Source organism: Amblyomma mixtum, chromosome 1 (assembly GCF_055824585.1).
Source record: "Amblyomma mixtum isolate Tamu chromosome 1, ASM5582458v1, whole genome shotgun sequence".
Lineage (NCBI taxonomy): Eukaryota > Metazoa > Arthropoda > Arachnida > Ixodida > Ixodidae > Amblyomma > Amblyomma mixtum.
Window position 1 is genome coordinate 90,689,181 of NC_143012.1, and position 19,161 is coordinate 90,708,341.

At 48.0% G+C, this 19,161-nt stretch overlaps 1 protein-coding gene across 1 annotated transcript in view; it reads left to right on the forward strand.

Annotated features, from left to right (window-relative positions):
* Nucleotides 1-4,615: 4,615 nt before the first annotated feature.
* LOC149367177 (solute carrier family 4 member 11-like) overlaps nucleotides 4,616-19,161 on the forward strand; it is a 107,413-nt gene continuing 92,867 nt past the window's right edge. The window contains exon 1 of the mRNA XM_089566730.1: nucleotides 4,616-4,943. Within this exon, the coding sequence (XP_089422856.1) occupies nucleotides 4,781-4,943 (163 nt within the window). The 5' untranslated portion in view covers nucleotides 4,616-4,780. The remainder of the gene's footprint in view (nucleotides 4,944-19,161) is intronic.

Here is a 19,161-nt window from a genome sequence, read left to right on the forward strand (position 1 = left end):
AAGCTACGGCGCGATCGCCTATACAAAACCTCCGCTTGTCGCCCAGTCGAATCGGCCTCCAGTCAAATACAGATCTGACAAAATGGGCAATGCCTTGAAGTGCCTTCAAAAGTGTTTTAAGCACGCCACTGTTGCGAACAAAAGCAACAACAGAAACACAGTGTTGCGGTGAGAACAACACGGTGGTCGCAGTAGTTCAGCAGAAGTTAGGAGGGAATAAAAGAAAGTGTTTTGCCATGGCCAACGAAAGTTATTCGCAGTGGTTTGAAAAATAGCCAAGCAGTCGTTAGTGTGGTCAACTGCCTGCTAGCGCATTCAACATTACCTTGCCTTTGCAGAGCATGAGTTCTCATTTTTTTGGCTAGCAGGTTGATGATATTAATAGAAATTTTTTAAAGAATACTGTAAAATCGTACAGCACACGCAAATCTTTTGGTTTTCGCCTGGATCAAAACCTCGGCCGAGATTGGTAATATAGTTATAGCATATCGATCGTTACTACTGTACATACGCTACCCTTTACCAGGTAAGGTTACACTTGCGCATGTTAGGCCATTACCGGGGTGCGAGCACATCACTGAAGGAGGAGGAAAATTTAATTTAAAAAGGGTGACTAGGAGATTGGTCCCCATGGGCTGGGTCCTCTGTCCACCGCCCAGGAGTCCAGGACTCCGATAGTTTTGGCTGTTCTGCAGGGCCGCGCAATCAGCCGCTCGCTGCTGATTGCCCAGACTACAGCTGGCTCGAGCAGTCTCCCATGAGGAGGCAGTGTGGTCGGGAATAGGTGGTTTCTGGCGGGGATGGGGAGCGGTATAAGGAAGCGTGGCATAATACAACTAATTTATTTATTTATTTATTTATTTACAGGATACTGCCAGCCTCAGTTTGAGGCCTTAGGCAGGAGTGGGCATATCAATAATACATCAGAAAACTAACATAACAAAAAAACAAAAAAAAACATCGCAAGAATTTAAGTGAGAATAAGAGACGAGATCCAGCAGTAATAATAGGAAAAGTAAAGCGCGACAAAAACAACAAGGCGTGTACACAGCAGCATGACACAACCACGCATGCTCAGTCACTTGAGCAAGAAACGAAATGTACAAACAATGAAAACAATCATGCATATGAAGCACTCAAGGCATTGCGCATAACGACACGATGGTAATTCTATTTTGATTCAATACTGTTAAGCATGCCGCAGAATGACTGGACCGTCGGGCATTCCACTGTACTCGAGGTGAGCGCATTCCACTCACTTACTGTCCGTGGAAAAAATGAGTTTTTAAACACGTTAGTCCTGCAAGAAAATTCTTTTAATTTTTTCGAATGATTAGATCGTGTTGGGCGCTTAGAAACTAAATTAATGTACACATCCTTATCTATTCCCAGCATATCATGATATAGTAGGTACATATATTTCAGTCTGTCCATATACCGTCTCAATTTTAATGGCTCTAAGAGTGTCTTTATGTAATTACATGAGTACAGCGGTGAGCAGCCTTGTCTAGAGCGCTCGGGCGGTGCACTTCCTTGCAAACAAATCCAGATTTTGTGGCAGCCTCTGGGGTCCAGCTGCAACGCTTGCACGGAAGTAGCGCCAGATAGCCTCGTAAATAAAGCAGGCACGAAAACTTTGCCCTGTAATGAGGGGCTGCTCTCTAATTTCGGTTTTTGTTACCAAGTGCGCACTGCTCAAGCGCTCTAGACAAGGCTGCTCACCACTGTACTTTGAAATAAAGCAAGCAAGAAAGAAAGAGATGAAAGAAAGAAAGAAGGTGAGCTTTTGGTGATGGTTCGGGAAGGAGTTCGTCTCGAGCTCATCTCTCTAAGCGTTGCGGAGAGTTAGCTCTAAGGCCGTTGTACGATCGTTCTTCGGCCGCATCCGCAAGCGTGCGGTTTGCACGTGACGTCCGCAGACGGGTGTGGGGCGAAGAAGAGCAAGTTGTGTTCTGTCCCAATTCGTCACATAGATATCTTCTGCAGACACAGGTTGGCCCAAGCCGGCAGGAAAAAAAGAAATGACGACGCTGCCAAACAGACATTCGCACTGCACACCAATTGTTCTACACAGGTTACACAACGCCACCGGCCTGTCATAATCCGAGCTCCCATTATCACAAAATATGCTGTATTGAGCGCCAAGGCACAAAGGTGAAGAAGGTGCTTTTTCCGCGGCAGAAGACAGTCCGGCAGACGTGCAGCCAAGACCGCGTCACATCGCACACACGGCAATTTTGAAGCACAGTGCCCCACACGAACAGCGGTGGAAATAAGTAACGGATACGTAACAGATACAATGTGTACGCGCTTCGGTCGGGATCACTGCACCCATCGCAACGAACGCTAACAGCTGCACAGCGCGAATTGTGTTTCAGAATTCGTAGGGCGTACGCAGCGAGCTTTCGCAGGAGCACATCTCGCCAGCGACCTTGACGATCGAAGCCCACGTTCCAACCGCAATCACTTTCACTAAGCGACACCTGCCACTGGGATGTGCAGCTTATGCACTCAAAGGAAAATCACCGTGGTCAGCTGTTAATCGCCGCTGGCCATGGTGACCATGGCAGGAATTAGGAGCGCTTGCAACCACCACAAACGGTTCCAAATAAACGCTTTGTGTCCCCGGCAGCGCGTAGCTCTTGTGTAGGTTTGAAGACCTTTATCGTAAAACTCTCAAGAGGCACAAAAATACCAAAAAATGTGAGAGGAAGCCTGGCACCAAACCAGAAGTTATCCCGGATGTGTAGCAGTTCATGGGTGTGCCAGTTTGCCCGGAATTGTTTGTCTGAAAAGCTGAACACTGAAACCACCTGAGTCAAAAAGAGCCATAGACGGATTGAACCTTGAGAGCCTGCGTAATTGACGCTGAAATTTGACATTATACATCGCTGACTAATCCTAATCTTCTTTGTTCTTTAAACGAACTGAGAACCGACCAGTAAAAGAAAGCGAATGCCATGGCTGAACGAAAACCTTTACGAAAATGCTCTGTTACGCTATAGTCACATCCGAAACACCCTAAAAGAACTTAAGCCCCCAGAACACCGTGATCTTTGATTTGACGACATGAACACGCTGCATGCCACGGTCTCAATTCACATTTCATCCCTCTATCCTAGTAGAAATCAACAGGAAGAAATGGGCTCGTGCGGAACATGTAATGCGAAGGCAAGATAACCGATCGATCTTCGATCTTCATTTTTCATTACTTCTGTGGTGTCGGCCGCCGCAGTGGCTCAGTGGTTACGACGCTCGGCTGCTGACCCGAAAGACGCGGGTTCGATCCCGGCCCCGACGGTCGAATTTCGATGGAGGCGAAATTCTAGAGGCCCGTGTACTGCGCGATGTCAGTGCACGCTAAAGAACCCCCAGGTGGTCGATATTTCCGCAGCCCTTCACTACGGCGTCCCTCATATACTGAGCCGCTTTGGTACGCTAAAGCCTCCATAAAACCATACTTTTGTGCTGTTGGTTAACAGCAGATTAATAGCGCAGTTATTTTATCGGTGACATATGTTTGATAATAAAATAAAAAAAAAGACACATGCCACCGGTGGGACCCGAACTCATGACCTCCGAGCACCGGACGTGACTTTCGGAGGTCGTGGATTCAAATCCCACCGTGTGGAGTGTGATTGTTAGTTCTTTTGCGCTCTAATCAGTTAACTTTTAGCAATAAAATAATTTCATGGTTAATATTCTGTGGATCAACGCCATACATTTTTAAAAATTCGACAGAGACACTTAGAACTTCTTACATATGGCAATGCGAAAGCACTGAAATGGCGCGCCACAGGCAGTGAGCTGTAATGTCTGCGCCGTTTCCGGTGGTGCGATGTATGACGCCACCCATAACGCTGTACGACGAGTGGCTGCATCACAGTTTTGACACAAAAGTTCTGGGATGGCTTACAGTTGAAGGTGCATATGTTGCTGATTCGAATCCCTGTCGCACTCTCAAGGAAGCCTCCATAATGTGCGTGTACACGTGTGCGTGTCCATGTGTGCGTGTACACGCACACACACGCACACACACACGCACGCACACGAACACACAGGCGAGCATGCATAGGATCTGAAGTGGCGGTGCTCGGCTGTCTGTGTACGTCATACGGCCGCTTGATGACGTCATCCTATTTCTCTTCCCATCGCTGGCATTTTCCGTACCATCTGCAATACACACACACAAGGACACGTACACACACACACATGCACAGCGCCAGCTTTTCTCGGAGTAGGACAAGTATTGCTTTCGCATTAAAAAAAAAGACACATTTTCCACTCAGCATCGTTCTTTGCATTGAATATGTGTGTGCTCCTGTTCTGTGTGAAGCCTGCGATTTGATGCTGCATGCAGCTAAGCCCCCGAACTTCAAACGTGCTGAGTCATTGAGCTGTTCTGTGACCCCTCGCAACTGCGCACAGTGCTATAGACGACGCTCAATCGCGACGTCAGCGACGCATCTTGAAGCGCGCATCGGAGCTCTCCCCCTTTTTCTAGCGTTGGCTTTCCGGCAACTAGATGTCAGCAAAGCGTCGTTACGCGCGCGGATCCAACAGCGCGCTTTGCTGTCGACATCTGCAGCTTGTGTTGCCGAGAGGAGTCGCTTAGCGTGAGCCGGCCGCGCCGCAGTCTGCTCGCTGCCTCGTTGTTGGCGTGAGGCGTGTTTGAAAACGCCTGTCCGTGAGTTGGGGAAGTGTTTCGGCAACGCGGATTGTTACTCCGTTGTTCCTGACTGCTAGCGTCGTTGGTGGCGTTAACAGCGACTGCAGCGTCATGAGCGTCCGCGGAGTGCGCTGGACTTTCCGTGAGTCGACGACTCCTCGCCGGGCCACTTTGGATGGCACTGTCGGTGTGGTTTCTCCGCCTTCAGAACCGGAGCCCGGGGAGCGTGCTTTCCGGTGGTGCTACCGCAGTGACCGATGGCACCTTGAAAACAGTGAGTTGATGCTTGCTTACTCAGCAGATGGGTCTGCAGTCTTGTTTTACGAATACTGTAAGCCTTGACATGCTCTTACAGGAGTCGGAACAAAACAAAAAAATAACTCCGGTACTCACCTATGGGGCAAAACGTGTAGGCTAACAGAGGGGGTTCATTAAGTTAAGGACAACGCAGTGAGCTATGGAAAGGAAAACGATGGGTGTAACGTTAAGAGATCGGAAGCGGGCGGAGTGGGTGAGGGGACAAACGCGGGTTAATGACATCCTAGTTGAGATCAAGAGGAAGAAGTGTGCTTGGGCAGGGCATGTTAGTCAAAGGCATGATAACCGCTGGTCCTTGAGGGTAACGGAGTGGGTTCCAAGAGATGGCAAGCGTAGCGGGGGCGGCAGAAAGTTAGATGGGCGGATGAGATTAAGAAGTTTGCGGGGATACGGTGGCCGCTACTGGCGAAGGAGAGGGTTAATTGGAGAGACATGGGAGAGGCCTTTGCCCTGCAGTGGGCGTAGTCAGGCTGCTGATGATGATGGTGACATACTATCAGGAAACCGTAAGCATCAGGCACGTCATGTTTGGAACATGAACTGAGAGCACCGCATGTATAAAAAAGGCAATCCGTGAAGTACAGCGGTTTTGTGCCGCCAGCCGTGAAGGACGTTTCCCGCAACGGCGCAACTTGTTGCTGAAAAACTTGTCCTCGTCTCGACTGCAAATGCGCCTGCAGGATGCGAGTTGACAAAGTCGCGTGACAGCTGATTCCATAGTTCTATGATTGACGGGAAGAGGAATAGTTCAGTCTGTTACAGCGGAAGGTAAATCTCCTCAAACTGTGGGTGGGTGTTTGGTCTGGCCGAGAGTTGGTATGTTGGTCTTGGGTACTCGAGTTTATTGATACGAGAGGCCTTATGATAAAGGAGGTAAAGAACCTTTAAGGAAGAAACGTGTCTCCGGATCGTCAAAGTTTGAATGTTTGCCCTTCTGCGTAGTGCGTTTATGCTGAAGTCACGTGAATACTGCAAATCTACATGCCGAAGAGCTTTATTTTGAGCCGCCGCGGTGGCTAAGTGGTTATGGTGCTCGACTGCTGGCCCAAAAGACGCGGGTTCGATCCCGGCCGCGGCGGCTAGAATTTCTTTGGAGGAGAAATTCTAGAGGCCCGTGTGCCGTGCGATGTCAGCGTACGTTAAAGAACCCCAGGTGGTCGAAATTTCCGGAGCCCTCCGAAATTTCCGGAGTCGCTTTGGGACGTTAAACCCCATAAACCAACCAAGCTTTATTTTGAATACCAATTGATTAACAAGGTAAGTTGGTTAACAAGGTAGTACGGCTGTGCTCAAGGACTGGTCGTACAAGGACCTTATAACTTGCTAGACTAATGTTGGCAGGTGTCAGTGCGTTTCTTGCGTAGGTATCCGAGCTGCCTATATGCCTTTGTGCACGTGTCATTGATGGCATTTGAGTATGTTTGGGAAGTATTTAACCGCTTCGGCTCCTAAGCTGCCGCGGTGGCTTAGTGTTTATGGTGCTTGGCTGCTGACCCGAAAGAGGGGGGCTTTGATCCCGGCCGCGCGGTCGAATTTCGATGGAGGCAAAATTCTAGGGGCCCGTGTGCTGTGCGATGTCAGGTGCACGTTAAAGAACTCCAGGTGGTCGAAATTTCCGGAGCCCTCAACTACGGCGTCCCTCATAGCCTGAGTCGCTTTGGGACGGTAAACTCCATAAACCGCAGCGAAAGAAAGCATTCTGTGTCATTCACACAACGCGTCTGCGACGGGCTGAAATGTACGCGCATATGCCCGAGGCTTATCCGCATGGGATCCCGCTCGCGTATTCTCTTTCGTTTTGGTTTCTAGTGCATTATCCGTTCGAAAAGTAAATGGACCGCAGCTCCTGTGGTTGGAGCGGCTGCTGGGCCGCATAGCGGCTCTTCGGTCCCGCAGCCGCTCCAACCGCCGGAACCGTGGTCCATTTACTTTTCCGGCTCTTAATACAGTCATCCATGAACGAAATTCCACAGTGCAATTGCATATCACGCGAGAAAGTAAGAAATAAAATACCTGCGCCGTGGGAGAGCGCACTTGCCCCCGGGGGAACTGCGTGAGCGGCGCATGCGTTGATAGACCTCTCAGTCGAGAACATCGGAAAGTAGCGTTTCGTTTGCTGGATGTAAATGCCTGACTCATAGGATACAAAGAACTGTAAGTCAGTCGCGCTAGGTGATCGATGCGGCAGATTTCTTAATCCCTTTAAAGAGAAACTGGATAGGTTTTAGAAATCAACTAGCTTAAGAGGGTCGAATGTGCGAAACTTGCAGGCAAAACATGCGAAATCTTTTTGGGCTAGGACTTGAAATAGTGAAGTAATCGCCGACTAAAATCCGGACGACCTTCAAGCTTTTCTTCAGCGCACAACGCCAAGCGGGGGGCGCATGATGACGTCATCGAAGGTATCGGTAGATTTCCAACGCACAAACGCCTGCTTTGAAGTAAAAAACCAACGCCACCGAATGCAAACCCTGCCGAGAGTTGTTTGACAGCGTCTAACGAGTCAGGGCAGGGTGTTGCTGACGACAGCGCTAATTTGAATTCATACCTTCCGTGACGTCACGCTGAACTTCCCTGCACTCCTCCGGTGCATTAAGGAGAAGCGCAAAATTCAATCGTCGATTACTGCAATGCCCCGCCGCGGTGGCTCAGTGGTTACGGCGCTCGGCTGCTGACCCGAAAGACGCGGGTTCGATCCCGGCCGCGGCGGTGAAATTTCGATGGAGGCGAGATTCTAGAGGCCCGTGTGCTGTGCGATGTTAGTGCACGTTAAAGAAACCCAGGTGGTCGAAATTTCCGGAGCCCTTCACTACGGCGTCCCTAATAGCCTTAGTTGCTTTGGGACGTTAAACCCCAATAAACCAACCAAACCAAACTAATTTAAGTGCTGGTGCAAAACAGTTTGCATGTTTTACCTACAGCCTATATAGATGTAAATCCTTGAATATTGCGAAATTCTCAAAAAAGTTCTGCAGTTGCCCTTTAACGCGACACCGTCAGTGCCTCCATGTCGGAAATGACTGTCCCGAATCGGCGTGGGCAGCCGTTTGAAGCCTGGCAGCCGGAGCTATCTGCCACTCCCGCAACCCAGGTGGGCCACCTTGGTCATGTGACCTCGTTGAGTCATTACGAACTGCCCACCGGATTGTGAGTGGGCTGACCAGTTACAGGTGGCAGTTAAATTAATGACTGGCCGTAAGAGGTTTCTCGGGAAGAGCAATCTAGGTCTCACAAGCACCATCGGTTGAAGCAAGTTCCTGAATAACAGCGCGAACTTGGACGAGGACTGAAGGAAGACACATGGACGGGCGCTGACTTTCAACTGAAATTTTTATTGCTTGGACAGTGAAAATAAATGGGTGGCCACCAAACAATGAAGAAAAACAACACACTCAATCGTACACACTCATCATGCATACACACTCAGTCATGATATTCAAGGAGCCATACGCTATATCACTTGCATGTCGTTAAAAAGTGCAATTCTTTAGATGAAAGGGCCAAAGAGGGGCTGCTGACACAAGATTCTGCTGACCGGGTGATTTGTTCGGCTTCAGTGATTTCACGCGTTAGCTGATTTTTGTGCTCACTTCTCACCTTGGTGTTCTTTAAGACTGGCTGGCAATTTCCGCTTTCACAATCTTTGCAATGAATGCCTAGATGCCCTTTCACGGTGTTATGCCCGTTGTTGTTATGTTCTTTGAGCCGTTCGTTTAGGCATCACACCGTGAAAGGGCATCTAGGCATTCACTTCAAAGATTGTGAGAGCGGAAATTGCCAGCCAGACTTCAAGAAAACCAAGGTGAGAAGTGAACACAAAAATCAGCTAACGCGTGAAATCACTGAAGCCGAAGAAACCACCCGGCTAGCAGAATCTTGTGTCAGCAGCTCCTCTTTGGCACCTTCATCTAAAGAATTGTGCTTTTTAACCACGCGCAAGTGACATAGCGATAGGCTGCTTCTATGTCATGATTGAATGTGTCTGTTGTTTCTTTTTGTTGTTTGGTGGCCACCTATTTATTTTCACAGTCCAAGCAATGAAAATTCCAGTTGCAAGTCAGCGCCCGTCTGCGTGTCTTAAGCCCCAACTCCAACGACACTTCCTGGGCGTATGCGCTCAACGTCGGCGCTCTTGGAGTACGCCGGAACGGGCGTCGAAAAGGGGAATGCATCTCCATGTCCCTGGTGCTGGCTCGCTCTCCCTCTCGAGTCGAGGGAAAGAACTAAAAGTCGTGAAGAAAAGGGGTTGGGTGGCGCTGAAAGGACCAATTAAACCGCGAAAAAAAGTTCAGGGAACCTGAAGGAGGCTCAAGTCATGAAGAGTCACCGAGACTACGGCGGTCTACCGATTGTTGTAAACCGGACCCCGCTTCCGACGAGTACGCGAGCGCCCGTGTGCTGGTGCCGATATCTAGCATGGACAGATATCGGCGCCTCACCGAGGTTCGCTGGCGTCTTCTGCAGTGCGCATGCGTAGACCGGTTCTGCAGTACGCCAAGGGCGCCGACGCTGGGCGCGCACGCCCAGGAAGGGCCCTTGGAGTTGGCTCTTTACTTCAGTCCTTGTCCAAGTTTGCGCTGTTATTCAGGAAAAAGTCTTACGTACTCGCCCAAGCTTCCGATTTAACGTCTTTGAAGCAAGTGCCATCGCAGGGCAGTGGCGCTTCGCTAAACCTCTGCACCCCTGCGCTGCAGGAGTGCTATGAAGACACCCGACGTTATAGGAATGTGAAGCAGAAAATTGTCAATTCCGCACATAAGGGCATTGACCCAATAACGCTATCGCTTCATACCCCTAAGGCGGAGCTTAATGGGGTCCTGAAACACATTTTCAGTGCATTGTTTTGCCTGCTGGTTGCATAGAATGAGTTATAGTTACGCTATTAGCATCGATCGTACGACGTATATTCTGGTTTACCATGCCAGCGCCTTGTGCCAAATACGCCAAATACGAGCATTCTCATCTTCGGCTTTTTCTTTTCTTTTTCAAAAAGTGTTGAAAAATCTGCTACGGTGGTCTCGTCCTGCGATCATATTTTTTCAAATCAATACTAATGTCGAGGATAGCTTGCAGCACATTAAAATAACAAAAAAAGCATTGCTTTGGCAGAAAAAAATGATGTAGAAATGCTTCCCTTTTTTCATCAGCGTCTAAAAAGTGAAAGTGCAGCAGATAAAACTATGCTGTGCAAACTATGCCCTGCAAACTATGCTGCGCTAAAGTATGCTGCTCGAAACGACTCTACGCTAGCTTAACGAGAACAGCAGCTTGGGCTTTTTGGTTATTCATCTTCAAGTAACAGCGCAAAAACACAGAAGGGACACATAGGACGAGAACACACACCGAGAGCTGACTTTCAACAAGTTTATTTCGAGGACTGCATTGCTTTATAAGCTGTTGCTAAAAAACGAGACACAGGAACGTGACTTCTGCCACACGTATCATCACTTCCACGAGAATCATCGTACATCCAACAGCTCCAGTTCTTTTTTGTCACAAGTACAGATGGTTTGCTGATGCAATGATCTCCAAGCTTTGCTATCTCGGTTGCCTCAACTATCTCGCGAGCCAGCTGCTAAGCGTGTTTTTTTGCGAAAGCAATACTACTCCCAAGACCAGCCTTTCGCGTAGCGGCGGTCACTTGGCATGGTTGACCTTTAGAATAACCCATGACGTCATACCATGCCTAGTGACGTCGCAGCGTGACGTCATACCAGGAGCGAGAGACGGGCTACCAACTCGGCTCGTCGGGTAACGGCGGCCGCTTGGCACGGCGCGCCGCGCTCTTCCCACTTCTGCGTATGCAGTATAAAGCACCTGCTTTCGCAACCTACCAGGCTTAACCAAAGCTAAGCCCCGCCAATTTTATTGATCACTTTACACGCCGAGCAGCTGGTTCGCGAGATATTTGATGCCGCCGAGATAGCGAAGCTTGGAGATGATTGCATAGCAAACCATCTGTACTTGTGACAAAAAAAGGACTGGAGCTGTTGAATGTACGATTATTCTCGTGGAAGTGATGATACGTGTGGCAGAAGTCACGTGTCTGTGTCTCGTTTTTTTCGCAACAGTGTATAAAGCAATGCATGCCTCGAAATAAACTTGTTGAAAGTCAGCGCTAGTTGTGTGTTCTCGTTCTAGCTTAGGTACCCTACTATGCTAGGCTCTGCTATGCAAGACAATGTACTGCGCAACGCTGCATTACACTAGGATGCAAACATTACTCTGGACAACAAGAAGGCATGTTTAGGGTACGTAGTACGAAGGCAAGGAAACTAAATACGAAGTTTCAGGGGCTTTAAAACTATTACATGGTTCTTTGAGGTAGTGGACTGGATTCCAAACGAGAGTAAGCATAAAAATAAACACCGCCGTCAGGTAAGGTCGATGAGAATAGGAACTTTCCGGGAATCTGGCAGCAGCTGGCACAAGACAGGCTAATTGGAGATTTTTTCGAGTGGCCGTTGTCCTGCAGCGCACGTAGTTTGGCTAAAGATAATGTTGACACTGCGATGCGCTGCACTACGCTGCACAATGCTACGCTGAACTACACTTCACTGCTCTGCGCTCCACTGCATGACAATACGCTACACTTAACTAAGCGTACTCTACGCTGTTAGCCGGTACTGCACTACACTACGCTGCACTACGCTACAAGGCACTATGCTACAGTGCACTATACTTCGCGGCGCTATGCCTCTCTACGCTGCACTTTACTTGCCTACTCTACGCTGGAAAATTCCACACTGCGCTGCGTCACTTTGCTAAGTGGCGGTACTGTGTGCATGCTGCGCAGCGCTGCTCTATGACATACTTGCTACACTATGCTAAACTCTGCTACATTCTGCTGTACTATGCTACGCTATACTTCAGTATACGACGCTATGATTGCAAATTGTGAGATGTAATATTTAGAAGTGAAACGCGAGCTATGAGAGACGCCGTAGTGGAGGGCTCCAGATAATTTTAGACCACCTGACGTTCTTTCAAATTCGCTCACATCACACAGCACACGGGAGTTTTTCAATCTCGCTTCCATCGAAATACAGCCACCGTGGCCGCAATTCAACGCGAGAACTTGGGACCAGCAGCCGAACGGCAAAGCCACTATGACTTTACAGCACACTACACTGCACGACACTATACTACACAGCACTACACCACGCTGCACCACGATTGAGGACACTACATTCACTTCAGTGTTTCCTCCTGTAGTAGGAATCTTCATTCATTGCTCAGGCGGGAAGGACCCTTTATTGTAAAACCGTACTTATTTGTGCAGTTAACTGATGTACAGCTTCAACCTGCAAGGTGTTTACAGCTATGATTTTGCTCGCATGAAGCCGGCAGCAACGCACGTGTCTGGGACAGAAGGTAATTGAAAAACAAACTGTAGCACACTACGGTAGGGCAAGATGATACAAGAAACACTCCGCTTGCAGACTAAACTGAGTTTCATTATTAGCGTTGGAAGGATGTTCTCGCGTAGCTTGAACCCCGCAACCGACAAAATAGCTTATCACGTACCTGTCCTGTCTGGCTGTCCCTAGGAATGACATGTATGCGACCATCAAATGAGGCAAGTTCAACGCATTCTCGGTAGATTATTTCCAGTAGGAAATCGGGTGCGTACACACAATGCGTTCTCGTCTGCCTAGCTGCCTCTTTGTACGGTTGTTCTGACGGCTGTGACGGATAGCGTCCGGTTTAGCGCACACACGTGCAAGAGCCAAAAAAAAAAAAAGAACGGTTGGGCACGTTGTACTCGGGTCGCTACATCCCCTGAGCGAAAGCAGATCAACTTGACATGGATTTCATTTTGACTGGCTATTCATGATTGCCGTCCGTGCACGCAGACTATGCGCATATTCTAGATGCACGGGTGCAGTGCATGTTCGGTGCGCTGTAGAGTGCAGTGGGGTGCGCTGTAAAGAATGCACCACATATAAGCTTAGCAAACAGATCAGAGCAGTGTACAGTGCACAGTAAAGCTCATTTGGCGTCCCTCAACAGCACACCGTATTAGTATACTTATCGGTTTGTTGGTGTTTAACGTCCCAAAGCAACTCAGGCTTTGAGGTACGCCGTAGTGAAGGGCTCCGGAGATTTCGACCACCTGGGGTTCTTTAACGTGCACTGACATCGCACAGTACACGGGCCTCTAGAATTTCGCCTCCAAAGAAATTCGGCCGCAGGCGGCCGGGATCGAACACGTGTCTTTCGGGTCAGCAGCCGAACGCTATAACCACTAAGCCACCGCGACGGCAGTATAGTATAGTATAGTATAGTATAGTATAGTATAGTATAGTATAGTATAGTATAGTATAGTATAGTATAGTATAGTATAGTATAGTATAGTGTACATTTAGCATAACGCGCAACGCTAGCGCTTATCGCGTACCACGCCCCGCCCTAGGCACGCGCTGATTGGTTACGACGCGCCAAGCTTTCACGCTATTGACAGGAATGTGGCGCCATCTGTCGCCCTAGTGCGATCTGCGCATGCTCATTGGCGGGGCGCGGTACGCGGTAAGCGCTAACGGTAGGCGCTATGCTAAAATTTTTGGTTTGGTTTGGTTTATGGGGTTTAACGTCCCAAAGCGACTAAGGCTATGAGAGACGCCGTAGTGGAGGGCTCCGGAAATTTCCACCACCTGGGGTTCTTTAACGTGCACTGACATCGCTATGCTAAAAGTATCTAATCACAAGGGGAAACGGCATATGGCAACCGCTAGTGCGCTACAGAGACAACGCTGTAGTGCAGTTCAGCGAGGTCTGCTGATAAGTCACAAAGACCCCTCGACGTTCAGGACATTTGGCCTCACATGCTCTCCTTTCCAGCGCCGCGCACTGCTCGTTCATCCGCAGAGAAGCGGCTGAAGCGGTTTCAGTGTACGGTAGGCTGTTTAATTTTTTTTTAATATCACAGTGGAAAACCTTGCGTGGATGCACACACGACTATGTGGAGTGCAAAAGGAGGTCAAATTCATAATCATGATTGGAGTCCGCTGCGGAATGCAGCCTTTCCCAAGGGCACGTCTCTCGTGAGCACTGTGTGGTGTCACTATTCCGCACAATTCGCTGGGAGCCCGTGGCTCTGTACATGACGCTGTGCTTGCTCGGTTGTTTCTCTTATTCATTCACAGAAGACTGCTGGCTTTATTGCAAAGCCTTAAGCAGGAGTGGGTTTTAAAGTACACTTTGTCAAAAAGAAAACCGCTTTGTAGTACACGCAACTCAGTACACAAAAATTCAAGGGGCGCTTTGTTGACCTAAAGTGCGGAGGGGCGAAAGCCTTAAGCGCGGTGTTGCTGCTAGTGTCACTGATGTGTGGTTACGATGTTAAGCTTCGCTCTGAGTGTGAAACGCAATAGCGTCTTGCAACGCTGCCAGGGAATCCACAGAATGCTGTCGCCCGTTCGGCTCTACGTCTTACTTGGTAAATTAGTTTTTGAGGAAAGGAAATGTTTGTGTCTGGCATATCTCGGTGGACACCTGAACGTCACCGTAAGGGAAGGGAGGAAGATGGGAGTGAACGAAGTCACCGTATTCACTAGACGCGCCTTTGTTCATTCCAAACCAACGAGCTGGCATGGAGGAGTGGTTACCGTGCTCGTCTCGCACTCCGGATACCGTGCTTCGATTCCCGAACTCGACGGAATTCCTTCTCGGTTTTATTTATTTATCTGGTCTGACTAGAAAGCTTAATTAGGCTAATTGGTTAATTAAGCAGTGAACTAAACTCAGTCCCACTTAGTTGGTTGCATGGTTACTAGCCAAAGTACAATTGGCCCCGTTTGAAACTCGCACACTGTGACGTCACGACCATTTCGACCAATTGAAAAGCGTGACATTTCTGTCGACAACTCCTGCTTACAACAATGAGGCATTAAAGGCTTCCGCCTTAATACCGAAGAAATGAACGAGGAAAAGAAACGACATTACACAATATTAGACGACACCTTGCGTCAGAATGAGCACTGCAGGCGGAAAGAAGAAGAAAAAAAAATGTTGAATGGTGCAAAAATTGTTATGAATTCTTAAGCAAAGCCGTAAACGACTCCACAGTAGAAGCCTCTACAATATTTGCTTTCAGGACATTCCATTCACGCACAGTACGGGGAAAAAAAAGAATTCTTATATGTTTCAGTGCGGCATGAGCACTCTTTCTCTTTTAAGGAATGATAGGGTTGTGTTGAACGACGCGGGATGAGCTCAATGTACTTGCAGCTGTTAATTCCCAACCTGTTGTGAACAATCATAAACATTTATTTAAGTTTCTCGTGGTATCTCCTGAGGTGCAAAGACTCCAAATTTCCTTTTTCAAGTAGCATGGTAGCATGCCAGCTGTATGAACTATAAATAAATCGCACTGACTTTCTTTGAATATTTTCGAGTGTTTTAATGTTTTCCTTAGAATAAGGGCCCCACGCAACAGAGGCGTATTCTAAAACAGGTCGGATAAAGTTTTGTATGCTAATAACTTAATTTCCTGCGTGGAGTACCGGAGAGACCTTCTTAAATAGCCAAGTTTTTTCATAGCTTTTTTTGAATACTAGAAATGTGTTTGTTCCACCGTAGATCAGAGCTAATCGCTAATCCCAAGTACTTGTAGCCGTCCATGGTAGATAGAGGACGACTATTAATAATATAGGCAAAACATAATGGCTGCTTCTTCCGCGTGATAGACATTGAAACTGTTTCTTTAGTATCTTTGCTGATCTGCCATGCTGAGCACCAATTATGAATTTAGCCAAGGCGTCATTAAGAAAGAGCTGGTCAGCAGGAGTTCGTATTTCATGATATAATACACAGTCGTCGGCAAACAGCTTGATTTTGACAGGAATTTCTTTAGGAATGTCATTTATAAAAATTAAAAAGAACAATGGCCCGAGTATTGAGCCTTGTGGGATACCGGAGCTTACCAAAGCTGGGCTCGTACATGCATTGCCGATTGATATGGACTGAGATCGAGACGATAGGTACGCTTTACCCACACCAACAGTAAATCGGTTTTCAAGATATTCTTTAGTTTTAGCAAGAACTTTATGTGAGAGACGCGGTCAAACGCTTTTTCAAAATCTAAAAAGACATCAATTTGACACTGATTATCAATGGCTGGGGCAAAGTCCTGAATCGTCTCCAAAAGTTGGGACACTGTAGAAAAGCTCTTGCAAAAAACCGTGTTGCCGGTCGTCAATTACGTTATTGGTTTACAGGAAAGATGATATATGCCCAAAAAGTATATGTTCAAGTATTTTTGAAGAAGTACACACTAAACATATTGACCTATATTAGCTAAGTAGAGATGAGTTTTCAGTTTTGGGAATGGGAATGGGAATAATTTTCACGTGCTTCCAGTCCTCTGGGAGCTCGGCGCTTAACAGAGACCTCTTAAATATGAGCGTTAGGTACTTGGAACGCCATTCGGCATATCTCACAGGAGGAGGAGGAGGAAAAACTTTTATTAAGCAACCCTTAAAAGGAAGCCAGTGAGGGTGGGGATAAGGATAAGGGGTTTGCAGGAACAGGTGGGCCCTCGCGGTCGCGCTATAGCCGAGGCAGAGGTTTGGGCAGCTTTACAGCAGCTCAGGACCACTTCAGCACCAGGTGCAGATCAAGTCACCAATAAGGCTCTGAGAAATCTGGATGGCAAAACTGTCGCGGCCTTCACAGAATTTATGAATCAGCATTGGGAAGCTGGCACGCTCCCAGAACAGTGGAAGCATGCCAGAATTACCTTTATACCTAAACCAGGCAAACCGCTAGACCTGCAAAATCTTCGGCCCATATCTCTAACTTCATGTGCGGGCAAGCTCATGGAGCATGTTGTCCTAAACCGTCTCATCCGACACATGGAAGAGAACAACATCTACCCCCATACCATGTTCGGTTTCAGATCCCACCTTTCAACACAGGATGTCATGCTACAGATCAAGGAAGACATACTTGATCCTTCGATTCCTCACCTCACCAAAGCACTTCTTGCTTTAGATTTAACCAAAGCATTCGATAATGTGCAACATTCAGCCATTTTACAAGCTTTGAGCTCCCTGCACGTGGGAGAACGCACCTATGCATATGTGAGAGCTTTCCTTACGGGCAGGACCGCGGAGTTCCAAATCGGATCACTCACATCTCCTACCTTCCCACTAGGCAGCCGTGGTACGCCACAAGGTGCAGTTCTCTCACCATTTTTGTTCAACATCACGCTCATCCCTCTTGCTCAAATCTTGTCTAAAATTCCCCACCTCTATCACTCCATCTATGCGGATGATATCACCGTCTGGACGAGCGCAGGAAACTGCGGTGAAATAGAGGAAACATTATAAAATGCAACAAACGCGGTCCAACAATATGCACAAAGTATAGGCCTGGCATGTTCCTCTGCCAAATCAGAACTCCTTCTAATCAGACCCCGATACCCGGATCCTGATCCGCCACAAATTGTTATCAAACTTGAAGACATTCCAATTCCAATTAAACCCGTCATTAGGGTTTTGGGTATGCTCATCACGAATGACGGCTTCAACACGACCACCATTAAATCACTCCGCCACACTGTACAGAATACGACTGCGATCATTCGTAGAATTAATAATAAACACCGAGGCATGAGGGAGGCAGACACGCGACGTCTCGTTCAAGCCTTCTGTATCAGCAAACTCATTTATACTCTCCCCTATCTGTATCTCACTCGGACAGAGCAGGAGCAGATAGATAGAATGATCAGGGGTATATATAAGGCTGCCCTTCACCTCCCGAATTCAACCCCCACCAGCAAATTCCTCAAACTAGGCGTGCATAACACCCTGGCAGAACTAATTGAAGCCCACCTCACGGGGCAATACTATCGCCTATCTCGAACACCTACCGGACAGAATCTTCTGAAAAGACTCAAAATCACCCTCAACGACCAAATTTCGGATCAGCATAACATTTCTCTAGACCTTGCAAAAAATCTTTATATTCCACCTCTGCCTAGAAACACTCATCCTGAGCATGACAAAGATCGTCGCACAGCTCGGGCAAGAGCCCTACATAAGCACTACGCTAGGGATCGAGCAGTCACATACGTAGATGCTGCAGAATATTCTACCACCTCAGCTTATGCAATCACGGTACTTAACTGCAATCATAATCCTTGCTCATCCCTTACTCTCAATCGCGTTCAACATCCCGTCGAGGCTGAAGAAGCAGCTATAGCCCTGGCCATTACTCAAACAAATGCCAAATACATATTCTCGGATTCTAAATCAGCCATACGAAATTTCGCCAAACAACGGGTTCACACGCCAGCACATCGCATTCTGAACAGTGTTGTACCACCGAGTCGGCTCATCACACTCATCTGGGTTCCTGCGCATTGCGGACACCTGGGGAATACGGCTGCACACAATCACGCCCGAGGACTCGTCAACCGGGCGGTGGACGGCCTCCCCTCCTTCCGCAGTGCTAGGGAACGCATGATGACGTACCATGAAGTCACGCTTCACTACCGGGGTTCCCGACTAGTTTACTCCCCTCCCCATAAATCGCTAAATAAGGCCGAGCAAGTCGTTTGGCGACGGATTCAGACAGACACTTTTCCGAACCCTTACCTGTATTCCCTCATGCACCCAGGGGACTACCATCCGTCCTGCAAATTATGCCAACACCCTAAGGCGGATGTTCATCACATACTTAGGGCTTGCCCTAATACTCCAACTCCCCCTTTTCTGAGACTCGACGACCAGGAGAGATGGGAGGCCGTGCTGCACAGCTCACAGCCGGAGGTTCAGCTCCGGATGGTGACCTGGGCCACAGAGGTCGCCAGGCATATCTCACAAAAAACGTATTTAGTGTGTCACCAATTTCCGGCGTCTTTTTTGCGTCACAACTAAGAAGCAGAGAGAAAACACCTTCTTCAGTTATAGAAACATCAATATTAGGTGGACAAGCCGAGTTAAAGTAAGGCTTTCTACCATGATCGTGCGTAAACACAGTACAAAAGAAACGGTTGAAAGACGGAGCAATTTGTGTCGCACCAGTAATCAGTTCACCGTCAACGACGACGCTGTACGCAGGTTTCTTTTTTTTTTTTTTGATAACTGCCGCCAGAACTTTGCAGGGGACGAAACAAGAAAGTTATTTATGGGTACGCTAAAGTGATGCTCTTTTGCTTTTTTGATGTT